The 27,947-nt window shown below is 39.8% G+C and overlaps 1 protein-coding gene across 3 annotated transcripts in view; it reads right to left on the bottom strand.

The window, feature by feature from the left end:
* Window positions 1-26,910, bottom strand: part of SPAG9 (sperm associated antigen 9) — a 107,147-nt gene extending 80,237 nt beyond the window's left edge. The window contains exons 1-2 of one of the 3 annotated variants that reach the window (XM_054046713.1): window positions 26,457-26,910; window positions 16,720-16,840 (exon numbers count right to left, since the gene is read on the bottom strand). In XM_054046713.1, the coding sequence (XP_053902688.1) occupies window positions 16,720-16,840; window positions 26,457-26,762 (427 nt within the window). In that variant the 5' untranslated portion in view covers window positions 26,763-26,910. The remainder of the gene's footprint in view (window positions 1-16,719; window positions 16,841-26,456) is intronic. The other 2 variants (XM_054046712.1, XM_054046714.1) reach the window with 2 other exon arrangements.
* Window positions 26,911-27,947: the final 1,037 nt, after the last annotated feature.

Raw genomic sequence — 27,947 nt, 5'->3', positions numbered from 1 at the left:
GACCTAAACACATACCACATTTAAATGACTACAGACTATGACTTTACAGTTAAACCATGAGATTAATTCCCAACGCTTCATTTTGATCACAACAGTCTACCTAAATGATATCAGCAGTAAAATCTGCTTTCCACAATTTACTGTGGTTAATAATTTAAGATCACTGATGGTGTCTTAGCACTACCCCAAATTAGGCTATTTGCCTCCTTCATTGGGCCTATTCTAACAAGAACAGCAGCTCCATAATTAGTGCCTGCATCTAATGAAACTGTCACCATAGCTTTAAAGACCCAGGGTGCACACCCACACAGATTTATTTCATAACCATTCTATTTGTGATGGGAACATTTTCTTAGAGGAAGGCCCTGCAATGTGACCAAAATGTCTAACTCTGGTTTAGTCTCATCTCCTCTGGAGTTCTTTCCTCAGCAAGATGCCTACAACTGAATGTCTAGTCTCCTGCTCACGCATTTCATCCTGGGCTTTGCTGGTCAAGCTTGTGACAGCCTTACACTCAACTTGATGGCATTTTTCTGTCTGTAATAAAATAACTTTTGAATGCCATATCTGATCAATTACAGAATTTCATGGAAAGTTCTAGGCATCAATGGCCAAAACCCTATTGATTTTGGGGAAAAACTGGAAACCAGAAGAGGAAAAAATGAGAGATATGAAGCTCCTGCCAGCTTTTCATCATAGCCTCAAGCACCTCTGCAATTGTCTATAGGTCAAAAAAACCTGCATAACATTCCAGCATAACAATACTCCCACCTCATTTCAGTCCATCCTCCCATTAAAGTTTAACATTTTGATGTCCTGAATGACTTATCACCCAAACAGAAAGAAAAAATGGGGGAGGGGGGGAGAGAGGGGACAAATGACGGTGTGCGCACAGTCCCGGGGGGGGAGGGGGGAGAGAATGGGAGCACACAACCCTTGCCATGGGAAGAAAAATGGGCAAACCCTGGAATGAGTAAAGGAACCTGTCCATCTTTTAGCCAACACTGCAACATTTCCCCCCGCCCCTTTTTAAATAGAAAAAAGCCTTTTCATTATAGCAAGAATGACAACACCCACAATCCCATCTACTCAGACACAACTCACCCCGCTCCCACAAACCAACAACCCTGTAAAAGAAGCCAATGAAGCAAAACAAAACTCAAAACACCCCCAAATCCCAAGATATTTTACTTAAAAAGGGAGAATCAGATACTCCATTGAATCCTTTAGGGACTTCATTATTGCTATCAAATTTTACACAGATGATGCTCAGATACAACACTGATAAACAACCGTATAAAACTCTAAGATACTGAGTAAGGGTATCAGAACCTGGTCCAAAAAAGAAACATAAAAGCTTAGCAATTAATATGGGCTTACAAATGGGTCTTCTATTCCCAAGAGAAACAGGACATCACCACAGCAATAGGCTAGATGGCAGTTCACAAAGCCCTTTAGACTGGCAAGAATACCACCAGCGCAACAAATTTAAGTCTGAAGGTTGCCTCATTTTCATTTTGCTCAGCTTGCACATGGAGCAGAGTAGAAGTCTGAAATCGCCCAGGTAACATTCATTTTAGTCTACGCTACTTCACAACCACTAAGTGCAGCAAAGCACAGTGTTGGGGGTAGGCTAACTATAGTGCCAGTTGGGACAGGAAAGGGATTTAAAAACAAAAAAGGGTAGAAATTTGAGATTATATTAAAGAAATGATTGTAAAGCAACTGAAAAAGTTCCTTTTGCAATCCAATATCTCAGACCCCTATTTCTGGCTAGAAAAATATTTAAAAGATATCACCACAAGGATGGTGGGGTCAAGGAAGCCTACAGAAAATTTCAAGCAGAGATTAAAAACAACTTGTTTTGGTCCTTTCATTGAAATAAATACTTAAATTGCACAAAACAAATCCATTCTCAATTTTCCTATTAGCCAAATATAACTATTCAGATGAAGGGAGAGGTCTAACAGTTAGACTTATTTATAATTACATTCACATGTATTTTAAGAAGATGACTTGGCAAGATCATTATCTGCTGCCATTTAAGACAGCCAGAGCATCAAGAATTGAGCAACTTTCGTTAGACTTAATCTGTATCTAACCACAAAGAAACAGTCCTTTACTTCAATTACTTCTATTGTTTAATATTCAGCATAGATTGAAGTCTAGTTTCTCAGATCTTGCATATCACCAATCTCAATTTCAGAAAAAATTAGCATTAGTGAAGTTAATTGAATGCCCTCCAAATTCACTATAGCCCAATTTGTCATAGCACATTACAAGTTCAATATTGATTTTGCAACAGTGCAGAGTAGATTCTAAAAGTTCAATCTTTCCAGGTACAATACACACCTACTAAATAACACCTTACCTAGTTCATTTAAATGGTGTTTTACACATTGAAAAATACTATCCTGAACAGTGGAAGAATCCTCATTGATCAATTTAAGGAAGTAATTTTTTTTAACTAATTTGTTGTGTAGACAATTCAGTTTTATACAGAGCTCTAAATCCTCAATGAAGTTCTGCATCTATACAAATATTAGTCAGCTTTGAATATAGTATGTAAACCAAGTTGTAAATATTCAAAAAGTCAGAACACTAGACTGAAAAGAAAACAGATTCCATTGGAAAAATAAAGCTTCCATGAGAGAAAATGTTCACTTTAACATACGCTCAAGGCCCATCTGCAATCTGATATACAGCACACAGTGAAACAGTATCCAAAGATCTGAAATACCAGTACTCCATATGGAAACCTAAGCCTCCTTGATTTAACTTATCCAGTTCATCTCAAACTGAACCAGTCAAGCCTCAAAACAGGAAATTAAGTATTAAGGGAAACTGAGGTGAAGCATTTGCAACTTCCACCTCCATCCTGAGAACAAGTATGAAGGATTAGGCAATAAAAGTTGCCTGCCCTGCCTGATCAAAAATCAGAGCTTACCTCCCAAGTTTGATGGCTTTTGCCAAGTTTGGAACACCCTCCATCTGTTTGTTGTCCTCTGCCTCAAACTGCTGATTAGCCTAAGGGGGAGAAAGAGAAACAAACCTGCTAGAAAGCCAAATCCAACTGATCAGATGCCTCCTCAAGAGGAATTATCAGCTCCTGCTGTGTAGGCAGGGCAAAGAGATCCCATTTATTAGTGGGCCTTACTTGCATGACACTTAAGCCCATTCTGAAGGTTCTCCTTGGAAAGTCTTCCTTCAACTGATTCCCTAACAGCATGTCTCACACCAACTTTAAAAGATACAGAACACACGTTCTTTAGTGACTACTTGATAGGCTGACCATCCCAACCTTGGCAGGGAAAAACTAAACTGGCTCAACACAAGCGTTTAACTACAGAGCAATAAGAAAGCTAGACAGAATCTGACGGTAAAACATACTGTTTAAGACAAACAGTAAACTCAGTTCCTTGGCAAGAGGTTAACCACCTTCAAATAGTTCACATTTAATACTTGTTCTACACTGCAGTTAAAGTTTTTAAAATTGACAATATGCTGATTTAGACTTTCAAGATTACAGAAATATTTGTTTCCTGAGAAACTAGAGTAAATAGCAATGTGCATATATTCAGTTTTTTGCTTGCAGAATCCCATAAAATGAACAGACATCCATTACCTTTAGACAGTAATGTGTCCATTAATATTGCTTTAAGTCCCACTAAGTTCCCAATTTGATTGAGTAGAAACTATCACTGAAAATCCTTAAACTTGACAAACAGGGAAATTTTTTAAATAAGCTGTCATCTAAAATCCATGTTATTTTCATTTAATGTTGATATAACAGTAGCACTCTAAGATCCCCCCATGCCCAAGAATTGAAGCCCGCTGAGCTAGACTCAAGACACAGGCAAAGACAATTTCTGCCAGAACAACTTGAATCTACCACATTGTTTAGCCAACCTACATCCAAAAGTAATGGAGCATCCTGACAATGACTATAGGGTGAAAAAAGGACAAGGTAGAGGGCAGAAGCAGGGATAACACTAATGGGGGGGTAGGGTGGGAAACAGAGTGAAGAATGGAATCACGATACAAAATGTTGTTTCTAAAAGAGCTCAATACCAGGAGAACAGTGATGCTAAAACTACAGTACATTAACTTTATAAAAGAAGCCAGGTTACCATAACAAGCCGTAATGTAAAATCCAGAAAGACATTTAAAATCTTACACACCCTTTGCTGTAAGTAACTCAACTACAGCAAGTGAAGTTTTTTTGATAAGCAACATTTAGAAGGCAGTCTAAAATTTAACTAGAGATCCTCAACAAATCTGTAGCTTATCAGGCCTGGGCAGCAGCTAAATCTTTTATTGTTAACTTTCCCCTGGGAAATAAGTCAGTTCTGATATTGGTCAAGTAATATTTATGATTAATACTGGTTAACTTTAAAACCTTCCCCCCCCTTAATTAGTTTTATTAATAGGCTTCACATGAGTAGAGTGTAAAGCACATTGATCCATTATGTTGGTCTGATTTTCTACTACATTTGTGTCTCCAGTTCTGTAACGTGACTGACTCCTATGAAGAGCTCTCTAACTGGAGCTCTGCTCCATCTAGTGGGCTATCGATTTCCACAGAATACAGACGAAGAATCAATGCCACTGGGTGCAGTAAGTCAACAACTACATTAAACAGGCCAGCCTGTTGTCTCAAATAAAGGATTGATATTGAAACAAAAAACAAGGTTTTTCTAGAAAACATTTTAAGTTGATAAAGTTATGCTATAAGACCGTGTCGGCTGGATCCTCATCCTTTTCTGGTCCTATAGAACTATTTTTTTTAATACAGGTTGAATGCCTTGCTCAAGTTCAAGTGAGTAATATCCAGAGTTTGGCCATGTCCAGTTTTGCAATTTATGTGAAGTTAGTAGGTGGTTTTCATTAATTTCTTAGAGACAGTGGGGGATCAAACCACAAAGCCATTCCAGGTAGGCCCACTAGTACCAGACTTGGCAACAGTTCAAGAGTTGAATGGCATGGCACTAACTACCTCACTGCACTACGGGGTTGGTTCCTCCAGGGTAGGTTACACTGTCAAGACAATGGATAGGACAGGCAGGGAGAAAATTGCCCTGTAACTAACTGTGACCCAATATATTGCAAAGACGACTTCAGCTTCTATTGCTGCAATTCTAGACCGAAACTTATTTTTTTTTTAAGTTAGTGCTCAACAAGAATGTTCTGAAGACCCAGGCGTTTTGCAGTTACTTTGTTGCACAATGGAGTTTAATCAATTTTCTACAGAACTAGGCAATGTGATATTTGCTTCATGAGGTTTGTGTTCTAAACCAGCAGCTCTCAGGGTTTATGAATACATGCATTCTAATAAGAAATTGTACCCCACAAAATCTAGGCTCTTAAATTCACATGAAGTGTTAGCTGTAGAAAGTCTTCCAGTACAAAAAGCAAGAGCTTTTAATACCGCAATATACTATATGCAGTCCTATTAATTTAACTGTTATGAGCAATTAGGGAACAGTGTTATTGCCTAAAATTCCAGTATTTAGTCATTGATTGGAGATCAAGGCAGCCTCAGTGTAAACATTAAATTAAATTAGAGTTTAAATATGAAAATGTATCACTGGAAATATCACTTAAGCAAGCATGATTTGTAAGTATCAAAACAGTTTTAGGTTATTGCCACCTTCATCGGTTTTGAAAATTAACAATGATGAAGATACATAAGCCATAAGTTTTCCCCCCTCCCCTCCACCAGTGAGCAATCACGAATTTTTATATTTTGTTTGGAATTATTTCTTGTATTTAGAACATTATTGTACTTAGACCTGGTGTGTACACACCCAAAGCTGTACCAATACGTCTTAGGGTCAAATGGGTCCTATACTACGGAGACTATACCAGACTATGTTGCTTGGTTATAACAGCATAACCTCGTAGTGTAGACAGCCTACACTGACGAAGGTGTTTTTCCACCAGTACTGGAACATGACCTCCCCAAAGGATGGTAGCTACATCAACAGAAGCATTCTTCTGTCAATACAGCTGTGTCTATGTTGGGAGTTAGGTTGGCACATGTCAGTCAAGCATGTGTTTTTTTCCCCACACCCCTGACCAATATAGCTGTACTGACCTAACCCTTAAGTGCAGACCAAACAATGATCTGATTTTATACTGATTTAATTAAACCAGTACAACTGTGCATGGTCACTGAGGGCTTGTCTTCACTCAACATAAGTTACGCTACTCCAGCTATGTGAAACAACGTAGCTGGAGTTGACATAACTTAGGTCGACTTACCCCAGTGTCTTCACTGCACTGCATCGACAGGAGTCGCTCTCCAGTCAACTTCCCTCACTCTTCTCCGAGACCTGGGTCGACTGGAGAACACTCTGCCATTGATTTAGTGGGTCTTCACTAGACCCACTAAATCAATCCCTTCTGCATCCATTGCAGCAGCATTGATCTCCCCCAGCGAAGACCAGCCCTGAGGGTATGTCTAAACTACAAGTGCTACAGCTATAGTACACATTTACTACCGTGACAGAAGGGGCTTTTCTGTCACTATAGTAAATCCACCCTCTTGAGAGGCAGCAGCTAGGTCAACGGAAGACTTCTTCTATCAACCTACGTGCATCTACAGTGGGGTTTAAGTCAACCTATGTCATACAGTGTCTCAAATTTTTCAAATCCCTGAGCAATGAAGCAAGGTCAATCTAAGTTTAGGTGTAGACTAGGCCTTGTACTCATTTAGCTTGTGCCTGTAAATTTACAGGTGTAAACTAAACTGATAACACCATTTTTAAGCGATGAGAGTCCACACACACACAAACTAGTTTAACTTAACAGATTTAGGCCCAAATGGGTGCAATTTCTGTGTGTACACAAGCTTTTAGAGTAAAGGGGACCAGATGTTTTCAGCATCTATTCCTGTTGACAGATAGCCTATCTCGGTATTTATACCACAATAACTATAAGATCCAACAAGTTAAGCAAATATGGGTTCTATTTGGTACCTTTTCTTTCACTCTCTTCAGCAAAACAGCTTATATTACGATCATCACTGAGAAAACTATGGCAGAAAGATGAGTCTTTCGGTCTTAAAGCCACTAAGATTTGTACTTGTGTTGGGCTTTGGTGGGAAGAAGTTCCATAGGTGGAGGCAGCTGCCAGAAAGTAGGTCCAATATCCCATCACGATCACTACTGTCACAGAATGTTCCACTGTTCCCAAGAAGCACAGCTGCTTTTCCCACCTACTCAGTGAATTCGAAGATCAACCACACCACAAATTGATTCCTCCTTATTCCAAAAGCCTCCATAACTGAGCATGGGAGAGCCCACTTGCCCAAAGGACAAAACAAAGATTTCTATCCTCCACAGAATCCAACGACATACAAGGGGAACTCTGAGTAAAGCTTCTCCCACATTCAGTAATTAAGGGTGTCAGTATAGCATCTGAAACCCAGGCCGTGGACTGCTTCATGTTTCAATTGAAAAATCTTTATTGGTGATGTAAGAGCTAGAAATAACAGTTTGGGGCTTTCCGATTGAAAGTTGAGTTTGCAGGCTGACCGGACAAATATTTTACTTGCAAACTAGTCACAATATAGGCAAAGCTAGCAGAAAGTCCTATAGTTGAGGTTGTCTAATACTTTCCATTATAAAATAGTTTTCAGTCATTTATAACTATGCCAAACTAACTGTTCAGACTAAAATTTTCCATGCATGTGTCTGCCTCAGCCTAAAATTCCTTGAAAATTTCAGCAAAAACAACTCAGTCATTTCTGACAATGAGGCTAGGGAAAAATACAGTTTGCCAGTGTTAAATTCTTACAACCATTTTGTTAAGAAACACTAGCACCTTTATGATTGAAATTCAGAAAGGTGCGTTTCGCTGTCCATTGGAAAAATCCATCTACATTTCACCAAGTTATAAGCCTCTGCAAACAGTCATTTGCCCATGCTCAGTACATATTTACTAGAGGGTAAATGTAAAAATCTCAGAAGATTCCGTCTGCACTGGACATGCTCCAGTGCAGTTCTGAAAGGGCTGAGCACTATTTTACTTGTCATTTCTCTCTACAGCCACAAGATACTGTGGACCCAGAACTGAGAGCGGGGAGACTGTCTCCTATGCTCCCAATGCTTCCTGCTGGTGCCCAGAAAGTAGAAAGAAGTAGGAATACATAGCAGTGAGAAGCAGAGGGATGGACACGCTAGAGCAGGGGTAGGCAACCTATGGCACACGTGCTGAAGGTGGCACGCGAGCTGATTTTCAGTGGCACTCTCACTGCCCGGGTCCTGGCCACTGGTCCGGGAGGCTCTGCGTTTTACTTTAATTTTAAATGAAACTTCTTAAACATTTTAAAAACCTTATTTACTTTAATATATAACCAAACTATTGTTTTATGTATAGACTTACAGAAAGAGTCCTTCTAAAAACGTTAAAATGTATTACTGGGACGCGAAACCTTAAATTAGAGTGAATAAATGAAGACTTGGCACACCACTTCTGAAAGGTTGCCGACCCCTGGGTTAGAGGGAAGAGGTGCAGAGGTGGAAAGGAGCAGGGAGAATGGAACATAAGAAGGTAGGGACACCAGGGTCTTTAAACACTAGAGTGGACTCGCCCATATAATACAAAAGAAAAGTCCCAACATTCCTCTGCTGTCAAGCAAATAACTGAAATCCACTGGCAAAAGAAACATCTCAGCCTCCTATAGTGGCTGGTCTATATAGATATGACTGAGGACTCGTCTACATTATCCACAGGATCAGTGGGCAGCGATCAATCCAGCGCGATCAATTTATTGCATCTAGTATAGACGTGATAAATCACTCTCCCGTCGACTCCGGTACTACACCGGAACGAGAAGCGTAAGCGGAGTAGACGGGAGAACGTCAGCTGTCGACTTACCACAGTGAAGACACCGCAGTACGTAGATCTAAGTACATCGACTTCAGCTATGCTATTCACGTAGCTGAAGTTGTGTATCTTAGATCGACCCCACGCGGTAGCGTAGACAAGCCCTTAGTATTGCTACCAGTTACTCCACTGGATGAAGTTGTAGTCATCTGTGCTGTGGTCCCTCTTCCAACACATGAGGAAGTCAGTATGGTTCTGCAAGATTTTTATTATGTTAAAAGCATTAAGATTGAAAATTCAAGCCTTCAGAAGTTATAACATGCTAAAATTCAGATTCCTTTTGAAACCTTAACAAGACCCCCTAGTGCGTGTGTGTTATGATACAGTCTGTAGTTATATGATCACATTCTATTGTCTCCAGGACTCTGCTTCAATTAGTGCAGAGGATGGATGGTGCTCAGGAAAATGAATCAGTTGTGGAGTAAATAAGGCAGTTGTCTATATATCCTCTGCCTTATTTGCAGCAGACAGCGTATAGTATAGTAAATAAGGCTGATAAATACAAGAAGGGAAAGGATATTGTTGTGGTTAAGGCAATTAAATTAATCCTAGAGAACAGGATTCTTTCCTTGCTCTGCCACAGAGTTGCTACGTGATGCTGGGCATATTAAATCAAATCATGTTTCTCAATTTCCAGATATACAACTTGAGGGACCTGATTTGCAGAAGAGTGGAGGATCACAACGTAGCCCAAGTTGATGGGAGCTGCATCTTGAACATATGAAGTGCTGACAAAATGCTAAGTACTCTTAAAAAAAAATTATTAAGTTCCAAGTATCTCAAGCTGGGCATTCAAAATTAGTGATCTCTTTTACTTTGTTTCTTTGTGTCTCAATTCCTCAGCTGCAGAATGGGAGTATCACCACAACCAGACACCTTGCAGGAGTGTTGTGAAAATAATTTACTTAATATCTGTAAAGCACTCAGATATTATAGTGATGAGCACAGTAGAAAAGCCCATGAGGAACCTAAAAAAAAAAAAACTATTCATTGCAGTATTTGGCTGGTATGTGGTAAATAAAACATGCGGCCACACATTATATGATAATTATCATATGACTAACCATTTGAAGTATGCACTGGATGAGGCAGGGATCCTATGGAAAGCATATTATATGATCATGTAATTAAATACATATGCACAAGAGAACAACTATTTCCTATTTTTTGACTGTTTGACTTTGCAACCTTAATGCTTTTAATGTATATTTTTAATATAATTTGATTGTAGAAGTCACAGAAATAAGTACAGAATCCACGATTTCCCTTTTATATGGTTACTCTGCAGATCTTAATCAAACTTGAAGTTACTTGCCCAAACTATGGAAGGAATTAACTGCTGGAATAGAAACTAAGGAGTCCATGTTTTCAGACCTGTTCTCAGCCACAATTAAGATCTGCAGCTAAAATTTCAACCCTCATGTGATCTTGTAAAAATTATTATACCATACACACTACCGGAGATATTCACAAATCAAGCTTCCAAAATCTGCCAACACCCACTGATATTAAGGGCCAATAACAATAATAAAATATTATATCTTCAGTACACTCAGGTCAAATAGTGTTGCCACCTTGGGCTCTCTCTGAAGAAGAACAAGGCAAAGTCAGGTCTCAGTTTCCTTAATCTGTCTCAAATATTCATTCCACGTCCTTTAGCAATGCTACCACAACATCCAATAAGTAATGACGTGTTACCAAAAGAGGAGGGAAGCAAGAGAAGAGAGAAAAGGAATGTAGCCAAAAAAATAAGCATATAGCAGTACCCAGGGAATTGAAAGGGGACATTGTGTCCCATACTTTGGTACCATAGATCAGACATCTAAATAGGTCTCTCTCAGCTAAAATGGGAAAGATGACACCACCACAGTACAATTGGACTACCTTATGAAATGAGAAGAGTTCAAAATGATGTGTATATCAGTACGATTTTCACAATGTCAACCTCACGTCTTTTTTTCCAATCCATCTGTAATATGCTATTTGTCAGGCATCAACTGAATTTTTTTGTCCCATTCCTCTTTTACACTCACTTTCAATTAATCGTCTGTTGAATGTTTGCAATCTTGTTTTCAAATTCTCCATGCCAAGTTGGCCACTGATTTAGCATATGAAAAACTCATTAAAGTTTGATGGGTGCTCTATTTAAATATTCAAAAAAAAAAAAACCCCAGTGTTTCTAGCAAGATGTATACTTCCAAAATTTTAGAAAGGTTTGCTAGTCAAGTTTCTAATCCTTGAATTTTATGTTTCTGATGACTGTTATTCCAAAAGCAAAATGCAATTTTCTCCTAAAAAACACTTACTAGTACTAAATTCTGCTTCTGGAACAAGCCTTTTCCCAAGCAATTAACATGAATTCACTTCCAAATATGAACTAGTAAACTAATAACTGTTTTACATAGTAACTATTCTGATCAGAAATGGCACTGAAAAAGAATGCCAAGCCTGCACTTCCTCCAAAGGCCTTAACATGCCTACTGCAATAGAGATGCCAAATCCGAACCAACATCTGAAGTCTTCACATTAAAGGTAGTAAAGTAACCATACATAAACTAAACTGTATAAAAATGTGGCATTCTATGGTGTTATGTACTGTCACCATGTAACATAAATCTCGATTTAAAAAGACATTCCATAGTAAATGTAAGCAAGTCCGTTTTAAAAAAATATTAACATTTGAGGGCTTTTTAGAAATCCAGGTAACTCAGACTGAAGTTAGATATTGTGTTTAATTTTTGTAGGTTATTTTAAAGTTAAAAATCTTAAACACACATTAATAGTATTAGTTTAACAGATCACTTCCAAATGTGTGCTGAATTTCTACCAAACACTTCGTATTTCTTGCCTTAAAGGTGAAACATGGAGCACTCAATTTAGACAACAAAAACTCAATCAGTGCTATAAGAGAAGCAAAAGTAGAACTAAATTTAAACCACCATTCCTGAGTATGCCACAACTACTGGCTAAAGAAATCCAATATTGTATTAAGTTTAGTGAAATAGCCTACTTTTAAAAGGTGCTGTGGACCTGCGACACAACTAACAGGAACTGCACTTTTGAAAAAAAGTCAGGCTGTAATTTAGCATTAAGAGGCCAGACATGAAGCTAGCTTTCTCCATTAAGGCAACAATTTCCTCATATAACTGCACAAAAAGGAATACAGGGAGTGATCTACCAAGCTAAATGCTAGACTACCACACTTTTTAGGCAGATGGTAACAAGGGAGGAGTTGGAGTCCTGAGGTGAGACTCTTCAGTTATACACAGCTGCAACTTCTCAGAGGATATCAGAAAAAAAAATGCTCTGGCAGGCTTATACATACACCCTTGTGCTGCTACAGTTTCACTGCTTTAATATTCAAGCCAGCTAGATCAAAGCTACCTCGAGTATGCCTACACATGTGACAGTCATACCTCTGCTTGCAGTGCAGACATACCTAAAAGGAGACCTAACCCCTCAAAGAAACTAGAAAAGGAAGATAGAGGCGGACCAGAATGCGTCAGACATTCGGAGACAGAAGAATGCTAAAAGCCATGAATGCTCTTTCTCCGAACTAAGAGATGGAGAATAAGCCAAACTCACCTGAGCTATGGATAGAAAGATTAAGCTTAAGTAAGGAAATATGAGTGTAGGTCTGTTATTTTAAATGCACTCCTCTGCTGCAAACCTTTTGGGCAAAATAAATCATGCTTTGTTTTCAAGAAGCTGTTTCTGTCTCCCTACAAGTATATGCTGTCACAGGCTCCCAAAAGGAAACCCGTGCAGGGACCAGCCCTCGTTGGATCTGCTGAATTCGTCAAGGTTGTTACCCAGGGATTGTAATCTAGAGACCCAGATAGAGAGTGGCTGGATTTCAGGCTCTCACTGCAGAGAAGTGGAGGCATGTGCGTAGCATTTTAAAGAGATCCACTCAGGGGACTGAAAGAGGGTCTCAGTGGGGGCAGCCTATCCAGGGTCCATGACTCTGAGTTTACTTTGTCAATTCCTATAGGAGTCTCTCTGTTTGAGCATATATCACATACAGCAAGGGTCGGCAACGTTCGGCATGCGGCTCACCAGGGTAAGCACCCTGGCGGGCCGGGCCAGTTTATTTACCTGCTGACGTGGCAGGTTTGCCGTCCCGGGCCAATGGGGGCGGCAAAAAGTGGCACGGGCGAGCGATGTGCTGGCCGTGGCTTCGCGCCGCCCCCATTGGCCCGGGACGGCAAACCACGGCCAGTGGGGGCCGCAATCGGCCGAACCTGCCGCGTCAGCAAGTAAATAAAACTGGCCCGGCCCGCCAGAGTGCTTACCCTGGCGAGCCGCGTGCCGAACGTTGCCGACCCCGATATACTGTATCAGAGGCACGTACTCCTGCAAAATGCACTCTATGAAGATCTGCCCATAATATTCTAATCGACTGAAGAGCAGAGTCTTTGTCTAATCAAACACCACATAACTCCAATATTCAATTTAAGAAAAACAGTTAGGATGATCTGTATCGCCCTCCTTTTACATACTTCAGAGCACAACATTACCAAGCTCTTCAATCTCTACCTAGCTCCCTACTCTAGCTCTCTTGCCATAGATGCCACTAAAAAAAGCAAGAATCTTACAGTGAGTAAATTTTTAGGTGATAGAGGTGGAAAAGAGCTGCACATTACTAATGAAGAGAAGACAGCTACACATTACTCACTAGTATTAGAGAAATCATCCACCATGAAAAAAAAAGCTGGCTGAGGAGAAGGAACAAAGGAGACAGGAAGGAGATGGTACAAAAAGTGTGTTTTGATAAGTAGCATCCTGCTTAAAAGGGTGGAAATTGAGAATCAGTGCCAGGTAACATAGGAACTGGACTGGCAAGGTTGTGTTGTAACCCAGCATTAGGAGCTATATATATCACTACCTTTTCTAAGTCTTTAATGTAACATTTTTCATCAACAGTCTAAGCAAATTTTAAAGCACTGCACATCTTGATTTTGAGCAGTTACCATTAAAAGAATATTCACATTAATACCTATGCTATGAACACCACTAGATTAAAACATAACCTTGGGACATTTAACAGTAGACTAGACAAAACACTAATCAATTAAAATCAATCTAGAACCAAATACTGTAGAGCCTTCATCTTCAACTTACAATTTGTGGAGAGAGGGTATTTAAAAAAAACACACCAATCTTCTACATTTCAGTTAGCTAAAATAAATTAATTTCACTTCGATTTTCATGAGTCCACAATATCTTTGTGTCGGAAATAATGCAGCATAAGCCAAAATATATTTAAATTAATTTTTTCAAGTTTTCAGGAAGACACTTCTATTAGTAGATTGAGCAAAAACTTGCACAAGTTAATTTTGGGGCTAAGTTACCAGAAAGTAGCCCTCTAAAGTGAAAGAGTTCTATTTAAAAACTAGTTTTCTGTAAATACTAGATCCCCCACTTAGGACAGAAAAGTATTTGAGCAATTCCTCATTTCTCATTATAAAAACAGGCTAATCAGGATTATAGGTGAAGATGTTCTCACTTCTAAAGTCTCAGCTGACATTTCACTTAAAAGTAAACTTATTCCCACATTACTGACTTTAGCACAACAGCTATTCTCCTACTCCAACAATATGCCACAACGAAATTACATCAGTGATTTAAGGTAATTTTACACAGTAGAGTAAACTAGTGTAGAACAAAACATCTCTGCCTCCAGCAGAATTAACTAGATTAAGGAGGATGCTTCATTAGTGGACCTGTATTGAAAGAATGTATATCTGAAAGTTAGTCAGGTGACAAAGTCTGCATTCAGTACTTCAGCAACTACTCACAAACAGCATACAGTTTTAAAAAATATATTTCAATTTGTCTAACTTCGTGCAATTGAGACATCTTTAAAATAACCCAAAATATTACATTTTAAGAAAACCAATAGGATGAAATAGCTGTTTTCTGGAAAGACAATGGTCTCAGCAACTCCAAATGTTCCAGCAGCTTCTTTTATGATACTCAATCTTGTAGAAGCCATGGACACACCGCATTTACCCTTCTGGATGCTGCAGAAATATAGACAATCCTCCCACAAAGCATTACTTTGATTTTCAGGCTGGAAAAATACCAGTAGTCCAAGGTTTATAATGGTGGTAATAAAAATATTTTCTGTTTATGCCTGGCCCAGCAAACTGGACAAAAAGAAAGAACATTAGGGCATCTGCAGTTATTGCCAACCTACCAAGGACTGTTCTGGCTGATTTCCCAAACTCTGAAAGGTAGATGAACACACCTAAAATGCCAACAACTTCCAAATAGCACCCTGTCAAACCCTTACAAGAGATTCCTGCTCAAGCCTGGACAAGAGGAGAAAAGTAAACTAGGGAGGATTAGGAGTAGTAATTGGAAATGGAAGTGAGGAACTACAGATAGCCATTTTATGATGAGAGTGAACAGGAAAGTGGGGTTAATAAGAGAGGTCCAATACTTCTCTAGGCTAAATGAAAGCCATCAAGACTGCCACATAAAGAAATAAAATGAGACATTACTCTAGAAAAAATATGGAGTCTCATTCATCTCCTGTTTGGGATTTCAGTGAGTTTCCTACTCATTTCTAGGTTTCTGTGATTTGTACTTAAGGTATTTTCTCCTCTAATATAGTCATCTTGGGTCCTGTTATGCATAACCTTTTGCCCTGGGCTCTGAAGGAAGTCAGTCTAGAATTTATTCTAATCTTCCAACAGGCCACAGCCCAGCGCCAAACACCCTGAAAAGTCTTTGTAGCTAGAGCCTGGGACAGTGGAAATGATCTCTCAGCAGACATCTGACATTCTCAAACAGTGAGGTTGAAGCAGGAGATTCCAATAAAGAACAAAGATTGGGGGGGGGGGGGGGGGGAGATTTTCAGATTTTTTTTTTTTTTTAAACCAAAAATTGAAGATTTAGGTCAACCAATTTCAAATTTTACTTCAAGTTTATTAAAAAAAAGTATAAAAACCTGAAAAAATTAAAATGTTTCATTTTAGGTCAAATGAAACATTTAATTTGACCGAAATGAATTTCTGACTTTTGTAAAAAAATTCTGAAGTATTTCATTTCACATCAATACAAAACACAAACCTTGATTTTTCAGTTTGGTCACCAAACGGAAAAAAAATTGGTTATTTACACAAGTCTCGCACACTAAGAGCCCTCTTAAAAGCAGCAAAGTGGAAGGAGTCAGTAATCAACATCAATTTATAGATTGGACTGCATAACACTTCTTGCACACTAAGGCTATGTCTACACTACCCCTTATGTCGGTATAATTTATGTCACTAGGGGTGCGAATAAGACACCACCAAGCAACATAAGTTACATCAACCTAAGCGTCGGTGTGGACAGTTATGTCAGTGGGAGAACTTCTCCCACCAGCTTAGCTGCCATTGCTTGCTGGGGATGAATTAATTAAGTCGATGGGAGAGCTCTCTCCTGTTGGTTTAGGGCTACACTAGAGAGCTTACAGTGGCACAGCTGCACCAATGCAGCTACACCACTGTAAGCTCTTTAGTATAGCAATAGCTTAAGACTTATACCCTGACCTGAAAAGAGTTCTGTAAAATTAAGATAGTGTTGTGTCCTAGAGTATAGAATAATAAAGAAATCATCAGAATAAAATGTGTTGGCATCTAAACTTCTATCCTAGTTACAGGTGGAACAACATAAAAGCTAGTTTAAGTGCATGTGTCAAAAGTGGTGGACCAGGCATCAGAAAGAGATTTGTCATGTATCACTATTGTAGGTTAAATTAGAGTGAAAATTAACATCATCCTGAAGTCATAATGTAACCAAAGCGCAGTTACAGCATGATAAGCCATTTCTACTTACTTTGATCAGCATAATTTTTTGCTTTCAGTTCAAGCTGTCGTGTTTGTGATTCTAATGATTCCACTCGGGTCTGTAAGTCCTTTTTTTCTTGTTCTTGAGAATCTTCAAATTCAATGAATTTCTGACAGACAAAAAAACAAATAAAATATTCACTAGTGTGGTTAGACACTGAGCAGCAAGGTTAGGATTTTTAAAGAAGCCAGAGTTAGTCCCCTAAAGCTCACAAATTCAAAGGAAGTGGGTAGCTAACTCCCTTAGTACCTTTTGAAAATCCTAACAACTTTTATTAAGAGGAATATACAGTAGTTTATTATAAAAGTAATATTCGTTAATTATTTTTCCTGAAACACTAAGCTGCAGAACTTCAAACATTTTAGGTACTAAACAGTAGTTCTCACTAGTATGCCCACTTTTCAAAGTCTCAAAGCACCTAAATTAGGGTGACCAAATCTGCAAGTTTGGCTTCTCTACTTCCTCTTACCTTTTATATATAACTATAGACATTTTTCTTTCTACTCCAACAAAGTGGCTTTTTTGCTTTTAAAGATATAAACCCTACCACCTGCCCGCCCGCCTCTGAATCTGTTCCGTCCATACACCAGAAGAGGTGTGAGGGGCTCCATGTGAGTATTCTAAGGCAAGGTTTTTCTTTCCCATCTCCTACTGTGATGTAAGCAATAAAGCTCTGACACAACATGACAGTGCTCCGCCCTCTAACTATTAAGCGTTCTGTGTCACTTTGAGATCAATACTGGGTCAACACCCATTCTGGATTTACATGAAGTTTAGAAAATTGATCCTATTCTCTTAAGTAGAATAAATTCTTCATAAGCCAACCTGTTTTACAAAGAGTAAAATATGAAATATTGGAAACAGTACCTATTTGTTATATAGGCTATTGAAGAGCTAACATGCAACAAGTTTTGAAGACCGCTAAAGAAAGGTGAGTAATTCAACTATCAACAGCTTAATCATCAGCCAGACTACTGGTCCTCATGTAGCAACATCTATTTATGATCCTATAAAGCTACGGTCATGATCTACAACAGTTTCACTTCCATAAACTATTTTCAATAGACTTTCACTCCTGAATGTAGAAAGCAGCCCGTGGGAGCGAAAAAGTTTGCATTTCACAGGAAACTGTTGTGTAGTCAAGAGTTTATAAACAGAAGTGAATCTATGAACCACACTTGAACAACAGGTTTCGGAGGGGTAGCTATGTTAGTCTGTATCAGCAAAAACAATGAGTCCTTATGGCACCTTAGAGACTAACATTTATTTGGGCATAAGCTTTTATGGGCTAAAACCCACTTCATCAGATGCATGGAGTGAAAAATACAGTAAGCAAAATATATATTATAGCACATGAAAAGATGGAAGTTGCCTTACCAAGTGTGGGGTCAGTGCTAACGAGCCAATTCAATTAAGGTGGAAGTGGCCTATTCTCAACAATTGACAAAAAGGTGTATCAGCAGAGGGGAAATTACTTTTTGTAGTGACCCATCCACTCCCAGTCTCTATTCAGGCTAATTTGATGATGTCCAGTTTGCAAATTAACTCCAGTTCTGCAGTTTTTTGTTGGAGTCTGTTTTTGAAGTTTTTTGTCTATCTTAAGTCTGTTATTGAGTGTCCATACAATTGAAGTGTTCTCCTACTGGTTTTTGAATGTTACATTCCTTGATGTCTGATTTGTGTCCATTAATTCTTTTGCGTAGAGACTGTCCAGTCTGGCCAATGTACATAGAGGGGCATTGCTGGCACATGATGGCATATGTCACATTGGTAGATGTGCAGGTGAACAAGCCCCTGATGGTGTGGCTGATGTGGTTAGGTCCTATGATTGTGTCCCTTGAACAGATATGCGGACAGAGTTGGCAACTGGGTTTGTTGCAAGGATTGGTTCTTGGGTTAGTGTTCTTGTTGTGTGGTGCGTAGTTGCTGGTGAGTATTTGCTTCAGTTTGGAGGGCTGTCTGTAAGCCAGGACTGGCCTGCCTCCCAAGGTCATCAAGGATCTACAACCTACCCTGAAGGACGATCCCTCACTCTCACAAACCTTGATTGCATTAGCCTCATTAGTACTACAAAATGAATTTTCCCTCCCTTGGTATTCACCCCTTCTTGTCAACTGTTGAGAATAGGCCACTTCCACCTTAATTGAACTGGCTCGTGAGCGCTGACCCCCCCACTTGGTAAGGCAACTCCCATATTTTCATGTGCTATAATATATATATTCTGCTTACTGTATTTTTCACTCCATGCATCCGATGAAGTGGGTTTTAGCCCACAAAAGCTTATGCCCAAATAAATGTGTTAGTCTCTAAGGTGCCACAAGGACTCCTCGTTGTTTTTACTTGAATAACATTTACAGTTTAAGTTTATAGTGAGCACACAGCATGCCATTTACCTTATGTAGCATTCCAGTGTTCATTTTTGGAGCATTTTGTCCGAATTAACTTCCCTCGATCACTTGGCCAATAAGGTGTAATCAAAAAACTTTAAAGCAGTGCCAAGCAGACTAAGATAACTTAGTCCTCTACAACCACTCCTGCCCTTCCTAACCTTAGATACTTGTCTTCCAGCACGAAGTATGGAAGCTATTAAGCATCTCAAAATCCTTTGTACACAAGTGGGAGTGGGAAGGAGGAAAAACAGGAAGTGTGTTAAGGAACAAATGCCAGCAGCACTGCTGTCATCCAGTTAGAATTACATCCAGGAATCAATTTTTTAATACTTGCCTCTCCATCTGATAGTTATTACTATTCAATAGCCTATGAGAAGTTCATGATCTGAGTCCAATTCCTATATGGGCATTATGCAAAATTAATTTGTACTAGTAGCTGAAATCCCTTGCTGTCATACAGGTGTGGCGGCTGGGCTAAGTAATCCACTATCTGTGTTGTCTCCCTCATACAGTGATTAAAAATGGCAAAATGTACACATGCTTATTCAACTCTCACATACAAATCATATTAATTTTAATACTGAATGGGGGGGACAGACAGCAGTTTTAACATGCATAGCAAAGTTTTAAATTGGGAGTTAAAGACATGAAAGCTAAAAGCGTTTAATGAAAGTTAAAATTCTAGATCAGTTGTTTCAGGGAACATTACTCTTCATTGTTCAAGCAAATGAGCGCACAAGTAATTTAAGTATAGTTATACAGTAACGGTATTATTTGCAAGCTGTGGGAGCACTGTGATGAACCAAGTTGTAGTAGTTCCAATATCAGAAGTGTCCAACAATCAATGCTTTATTGTAGCTACACTGTACATAACGCTTTTAAAGTTCTAGCTAACTTGTTTTGATTCTTTCAGGGATGGCTGGAAAGTAATAATAAAATAGTCCAGTTACTAGCTTGATTTCATAGTAACAAATACAATGTATTGTTCCATATTCTAGTATTCAACATATATAATAATGAAGATAACAGACAATAACCTAAAGCCAGAAAGCTAAAACACTGTTACAGAAAGGCTGCGGCCTTATCTGCTGAAATTGTTTTTTCCCACCCATCTCATGACTGTGATGTGTGGAAGTGATATCAGGAGGAGGAAGTAAACCAGATACAGAAGTATGCATAATAAACTACATTCAAAACTATGCAGAGAGCGAGCACAAGACCTGTAGGTCTTTGGCAGTTCATACGTATTGCGCTTACCCTCTGCGCAGGGTGAAATTCACTAAGTTAGTATATTTTGTAGGTAATGGGGCTTCAAAAGTAGACAAAGAAATGAAAGTGATACGTGAAGTTCTGACTGCTCAAAAGTACCTTTACGGTTCAAATAAATTATACTTGAACTGATCCAACTGTCTGAAAAAGGGTGGACTTTAAAAACCACAGAAGTTATATCTGTAGGGAAAGCATACCACTTCAGCAAACAGACAAAAAAAACAACCCTGAGCATCATACCCTCCCCATAGTAGAAAGCTGTGTTCTCTCTGATCTAATAACAATAGGAAAAAGGAATCTCTATAGGTATGCAGGCTCCTTTCAGTGACAGACTTCTTGACCTCACTGCAAGTTCACTTAAATCATCAATCATCACGCTGTCACACATGGAGCACTGGTGACCCAGGGAACCCTTTCTTATGGACCTAAGAGCTGGCAGGTCACATGGCACTCCTTGTTTCCAATTGCAAAGAGCGGCCTATTCTTTACCAATATTACTAGTCAACATAAGCAATTGCTATAGTTGCAACAGGGATGATATATGATTATGAATGAGATTAATGAGAAGTTGGGAAGATGATCCACATGATGATCTATTTAGATGAGGCTGATATAGGACTCCTGTGCGAACAAATAGCTTTTCAAAAATATGTCAAAGTTGAGCGTCACTCTTGAGACTATTCCCCAAAAATACTGCATTGAAATAGCTTGTTCACAATTGTTTACATCTAATTTTTTATGCTCCATCAAATTTTAGATCATCTATAAAGGGAAAGAGAGAATTCATAACACTTTATAAAAGCACTTCATTTCTACTAATGCAGACCAACCAGCAAGAAATTCTGATAGTGCATTTAAATAATTTGGCTCTGTTTTCTATTCATACTATAAACTTGAACAAGAGTGCTTTCACATAAGCTGTTATATGGCTATCACAGGACTCAATGGTGTTCATATGACAGCGCTTGGAACAAAATGCTAAGAGAAGCAAGAAACAGCTGATGCTCAAAGACAGGTAAATGTGTTTTGTGGTTCTCTGCTTGAATGAAGGGAGTTCATATATAAATTTATTAGTTTATTCCAGTATTCCTATGAACTGCTGGAAGAGGGAGTGAACAGTTTAACCATTTTCCCTTGTTTTAGGAATATTCACTAGTGAAATATATGGTGTAAAAATACGACCAGAAACCAGAAACATACAACTTGCACTTTTTTATTCTTTCTGATAGACAGAGGGTCTAAAAGGGTTTTTTGTTTAAGTTTTTTGGCCTTTTTTTATTAACATTTAAGGCCAGGTCTAGCTTATTCATTCTTGTTAGTGCCGCTTCCCTTTTAAAATGACAAAGTTTAACACAGGCCTTGCACGGAGTAACTTCTAACGCATTAAAGTGAGCAGAAGAAAATGTGCAAGAATAGGTTTAAATACAACTGCAACATTGTTAATTTGCTTCTATTTGACACTAGATTTCCAGAAGTCATGTGTGCCACATGAGTGCAAAAGATTAGCAACAATCTTACTTCTGAATCAACAGCTGTTTTTAAATCAATCTTAATGTCATCATCACACATAAAACCAAATATAGATCAAGTTTTTTATCCTTAGACACAATTTCTTCTAGAGCTGTACAGGACTTAGTTTTCAAATTAAGGTTGTTGTGGTTTTGTTTGCTTGTTTGTTTGTTTTTTTTACCTAGTTAAACGTAATTCTCTTGGTCATTCCACTGCTGTTTTAAAGATTTACACTGGGAAATCTAAAGAGATGCTAAGGACTCAAGTTCTATTCAAGGGGAATTATGTTCTATCCAAAACAAAAGAATATTCACCGACTAAGCAAAAGAATATTCAAAATAGGTGAAGTTATTCAAAGGGACACCACCAACTTATTTCTATTTTTGCCCATATTGTTACAAGTAACACCTAACATGAGAGAAATTTCTGTTTTTTTCTATTCTCCCTGTTATGCTCATGTTTACTTTTTGCATTTGACAGCACTATGCAGAGTCAGAGTTGCTATTTCCCTGTGTAGTTAGTTTCCCCTGTTTATGCAGATCTTCCACACAGCAAAAGGAGAGGGAAAAACACAAAACATTTTCAAAAATAGGGAAGTTATTGTGAAGTCACAGAAATTGGCAAGGCAGCTCAGCTTACACTACTTTTAACTTTTAAAAGTGACTGGATTTCAAGATAACATTCCTTTAAAAGTGAACTGACACTGAGGACCAACTTCAACTATTCTATCAAATGACATTTTACAAAATGTCAATTTGTAGCAAGCATTCCTTGAAATTTAGATGAACATAACACAGCAATTCAACATCCCACGTAAAGCCACTCCTTGGTTTTAATGGTTAAATTACACTAACACTTCACACTTCTTCAAAGGATTTTCTATGTATTAATCTTCACAACACCCATGTAAAGCAGTTAAATTTCCCATTTTGTACACTGCAAAATAAAGAAGGTATTTAAGTGACTTGCCCAACATCTCAGTACATCAACAGCAAAATCAGGGGTGGACTGTAAGTTCCTGGCACTCAGATTCATGCTCCATTCACTCGATTACTACTTACCGCAGATTAAAAATTACACACTGAAAGTATGTGACATTCAAAATGTTAAATCTGGATACGAGTTCTACTCTTATAAGAGTTAGAGTATTTAATTTTACTCACAGCTGAATAAGACAGTAATTTTAAATATTTAACACTGTTAACCTGAAATCCTAAGCAGAAAAACTTTAGCCATTGTCTTCCTCAGTATTTCCAAGTAAGCTACAATACTTAAACCCATTTAGCGGGAAGCTGGAAATTAATTCCCTTTTCATGCCTAAATAAAAAAAGATGTATGTATTAAGAGATGTCAGGTTTCAAGAACAGGTTGATTTAATAAGTTATGGGGCAAGTCTATAAAACCCAAATCCCAGATAAATGTTTCTTTGCTGAAAGAAATTACTTGTGGCTGTTTATAAGCCCAGTAGTAACCTTAAGCATCAAAGCTTCCGTAACAATTTTCTGCCAGCTACCCATACCTAAACATAGACTGGTGTGCTCCTATGGGAACTAGTCAGAAGTATATTTATACATAAGACAGCAGCATAAAAGTTCTTTTCTTCCTCTTCCTCATTTCTTTGTTGCTTGGAACTTTGGTTAATAAAGGTTCCAGTATAACCAATTTGCCTAAGGCTTATTTTGTAAATATAAATGGTCACACAGCAGTCACATGCAAAACATCGGCAAAATATCCAGATATCCCATCTTCTCAATTTTCATGTTAAACCAGGAAACTGAACAAACATCACATACATAAAGTTATGCAGGCGGCTTCTTACTGGTTATGAAAACTGATCACATGCATCAGTCATTAAAGAAATGACTGGCACCCAAAGAATAGCTAAAAGAAGCAGATTTTAACTTCTCATTTTTGGAAGTCATTACCAAAAGAAACCCACAATCACAACTTGCATCATGTCAAACAATGCTAATGAGGAAGAAATCCAACAAAAATGGGAGCTTGCTGATTAAAAAACAGTGAGGCAAAAAGGGTTCTGAGTTAAGAAACATCATGAATATTCATCATGAGACTACTCCAAAGAAAAAAATTCCTGTAATGATAGTGAGACAATTATCCAGGATAGTCAAACGAGGCAAGCCAAGCAATATCAGGCTTTTAATAGGGAATATGGAAAAATATTAAAAATTACCCCTTAAAAGAAAGCAATAGTACAAATCTGTAACTCATGTACCTTCCTCCTCATTTTATTCCCGCTGTTACCCTTTTGTAGAAGCATCTTTGCATTAGTACCAAACATTAAAAAATGGTTGCTATAACTGCATTTGGTAAATGCATGTACATCTTTGATTGTATCATGCATTTTTAAAATTTATCATGCATGTGTTAATGGAGTAATTGAAAATGGCCTGGGAATATTACAGGTGTGTGTTCATGCTGAAAGGACAGTGTGTTCACGTTTGAAAACAATACCTTATTGATAGTCGCTGAAACTGCAACTAACTTAAAGAACTTCTGCTGCAATTCAGTAACAATTTTAATCTACATTATATTGGTCACCTCAATTGACTTACAGAAATAGAACACTACTATACTGCCAGAGAGATACCTACAGGTGCGCAACTTCTGAAAAGTCCGTAAGAGCTGAAACAACAGCATCCCATTTTGTTTCTGTGATTTGTTATAGTTTCTGCTCCATGTTGTGGAGACCCTTTTTTCACATTCCATCCAAGTATGAACCATCCTTGCAATATAGTCATGAAAATTTACCAGTCCAGGAAAATAAGTCAAATACCCCCTCTTCGTTGTCACCTTGGTAATAAAGTGAAATTCAATCACCTATCAATAAATTAATTCACCTGGAATTAATGAGCAATTAATTTTGCAAATCTGGTATAGAAATGTATCGTATTCTTTTGACTGGTTTGGACAAAAACTAGATGCAAGTCTTTAGAGGAAAGTTGTGTGTATTCATACTGTATTTCTTTATAACTTTACAAAACAAAGGATGTTTGTTATAGTCTTCTTGCCTGTTCAAGTGTGACCTGTAGCAATTTGTACCTTAACCTTTTTTCACACTAATTTAGAACTATTTGCATTGCAGTGTAGGGTTAATTTTACTAGGCTTGTAAAACAACTTTTTCTAAGTTAAAAAAAAGACAACACTAGTACAGAAAAAGGCTACTTTGAGTAACAATGCTTTTCAGTTTTCAAAACAGAAATAAAAACATACAGGTGAGTGCAGGACAAGAAGCCTATGTCCGGACATGGACTATTTTTAAAACAGCTGGCTAAATTAAGGATAATGGTTTCACTCTGATTTCTTACTGCAATTTTGGAGAGATAGTGTGTTGGAGGAAATAATTAAAGCAACAGTGCGGGACAATATTATTTGATACTTTTACACAAGAGATGCTTTACAAATTTCTACACTCTGAAATAAGGAACTGGATGAACTACCTTGACACACCCAACCATGGGGCTTATTATGTGGTATCATCACTGAAGGCCTATGCTACTGAACTATCTCTAGCCACCTGTTGCTCAGCTGAAGCTTCTATTCACCAGCCCAGGGAGTTACAGCCTGAACAGCACTGCCCATTTCTACACACCACATAATGTATCATTTTTTTAGTCACGCCCACACAAGATGTTTATAAGGAATGACAATAAAAATAACTATGGAGCTCCTTAACTTTAGAAAATTCACAGAGAGGAAGTTTGAGATACTGATTCATTTAATGTTTGGTTCCTTGGTTACTCTCGCAAATAGTATTGTTCTTCTGTATAACCCATATGAACACAAGAAAAATAATCTTCTAAAGCTGTTCTAGCCAGTTATTTTAAGAGTCGCAAAGAACGAAGAGCCGCATAAAAGAGTAGAAGCTGTGGAATAAGTTAAAACAGCTTGCTGTAATCAACTCTGTATTGTAATTTTCTAACCACAGGGTTAAAAAAGGAATATGATGTACAATACATTCCTCTGACCAGGATGCTAAGTGTCAGTACAGTGTGAAGAAAAAGTGAAATGTCTGTTTCCCTCCCCCTACAAATAAGCCACTTGTTTAGCCATGATATGGTCATCTCTGCACCTCAGAGGAGTTGGTGCGAAGTTGGGCGTCTGTGTGTGTGTGACCTACCTTGTATAGGAACCGGGTGAAGACAGACTACTACAGAGTAGGGCCACACGCCCGCTGGGAAGGGGGCTTAGCTCCACCGTCCCACCAGCAATAGGAAGAGGATGTTAAAAGAACCCTGCACCTCGCCCTACGAGATAGAAGCAAGTCCCGGGAGAAGGATGTTGACGCCTCCATCCCACTCCCCAGGAAAGGAAACCAGGCTTAGGAAACTCACCCGACCCCGGACCCCGTCGGCCTGGCCCCTACTCTCACCCTACCGCGACCCCTATATTGCTGTCTCCTCGGCCTGCTCCAGCGGCACCGCTCCCAGCCCCTGCCGAGCCAGTCCCCTCAGCTGTGCCACGGGCCAGTCCCGGATCCGCGCCCAGCGCCTCCTCTCGCTCGTACCGCTGAGCAGCCCGACCCCGCGGCCCCTCACCTCCTCGGCCTGCTTGCGCAGCGCCTTCTCGCGCTCGTACTGGGTGAGCAGCTGCTCGTTGTCGTCCCGCAGCAGCTCCAGCTCCACGCTGGCCTCCTGGCTGTGCGCGCACACCGAGTCCAGGTTCTCCAGCACGGCCACCACCAGCGGCATCAGCTCGGCCACCACCTCCTCGTCGTAGCGCCCGATCAGCCGCTCGAACTCGCGGTAGATGGAGCCCGCCAGCCCCGACACCCGCTCCGACATCATGGCGGGGCCGGGGCCGCCCGGGTCTTCCTGGTACACCACGCCGTCCGCCAGCTCCATGGCCTCGGTGCAGCCGGCCCGCCTGGCTCCTTCCCTGACAGGGCCCGGCCGGGCGGCGGCTCTCAGCGCCTCCTCCCCACTCTGCGGCGGGGCCTTGCCTGGAGCGCGGGCGCACGGCACTGACCTCACCCACGGCGCCGGGGCGGGGCGCGGGGCAGCGGCGTCACCTGGACAGGGCGGGGCCGCATGCGGTGTGGGGAGGTGGGGAGGGAGGGGAATGGCGCGCGTGCGTCGCCGGACTCACCACGGCACAGGGGCGGGAGCGCGGGCCACGCTAGAGCGTATGGGGCGGGGCTTGCATGAGGGGGCGGGGCCTGAGGTCCCTGGGGAAAGGGGTAGGGCTTGCGGGGGGAAAGGTCCTTGTGGGGACGGGAGTGGCCCAGTGGTGCTAAGGAGACAAAGTGAGGGAGGGGCTTAACGAAGGAGGGAAAGGAGTGGGCGGGGCCCGTTGTCTGAGGGAGAAAATGTGTGTGTGGGGGGCATGTGGGGAGGAGACTGTCAGGGGAGGAATGAAGTGACCTGCAGGAGGAGGCTGCACTAAGGGAAGAGGCGCCTGTATCAGAGGCTTTAGGGGGCTAAGGGACGGGGGGAGGAGGATGCCTGACCTCACGGAAAGGAGAGAGTGGGGCGAGGAGAAGGGGTAGGTGGAGCCACACCTAAGTCTTGTGATGTTTTGTATGGGATCCAGTCCAAGAGCCTTGAGTCATCCTCTGTGTCATATGGGTGGGGAGATAATACATGTGGCAATATTGTACTGTAGCCAGCTCCTGCTTCCTGAACATCTGAGTCAACAAGAAAATACATTCCAGAAAAATGACATCAACAAGCCGTGGAAACTTGAGGCATTTATACTGCTGTATGCTGCATAAATGGTCTGAAGTAAATAGGCTGAACTTCAGCAAGGACAAATACAAAGTACTCCACTTAGGAAGGGACAATCAGTTGCACACATATAAAATGGAAACTGACTGCCTAGGAAGGAGTACAGCGGAAAGGGATCTGGAGTCATAGTGGATCACAAGCTAAATATGAGTCAACAGTGTAACACTGTTGCAAAAAAAGCAAGCATCGTTCTGGGATGTATTAGCAGGAGTGTTGTAAGCAAAGACACAAAAAGTAATTTTTCCGTCTACTCCGCACTGATTAGGCCTCAACTGGAGTACTGTGGACAAATTAGAGAAAGTC

This window comes from Malaclemys terrapin, chromosome 13 (genome assembly GCF_027887155.1).
Source record: "Malaclemys terrapin pileata isolate rMalTer1 chromosome 13, rMalTer1.hap1, whole genome shotgun sequence".
NCBI lineage: Eukaryota > Metazoa > Chordata > Testudines > Emydidae > Malaclemys > Malaclemys terrapin.
This window is presented reverse-complemented; position numbering and strand designations above follow the sequence as displayed.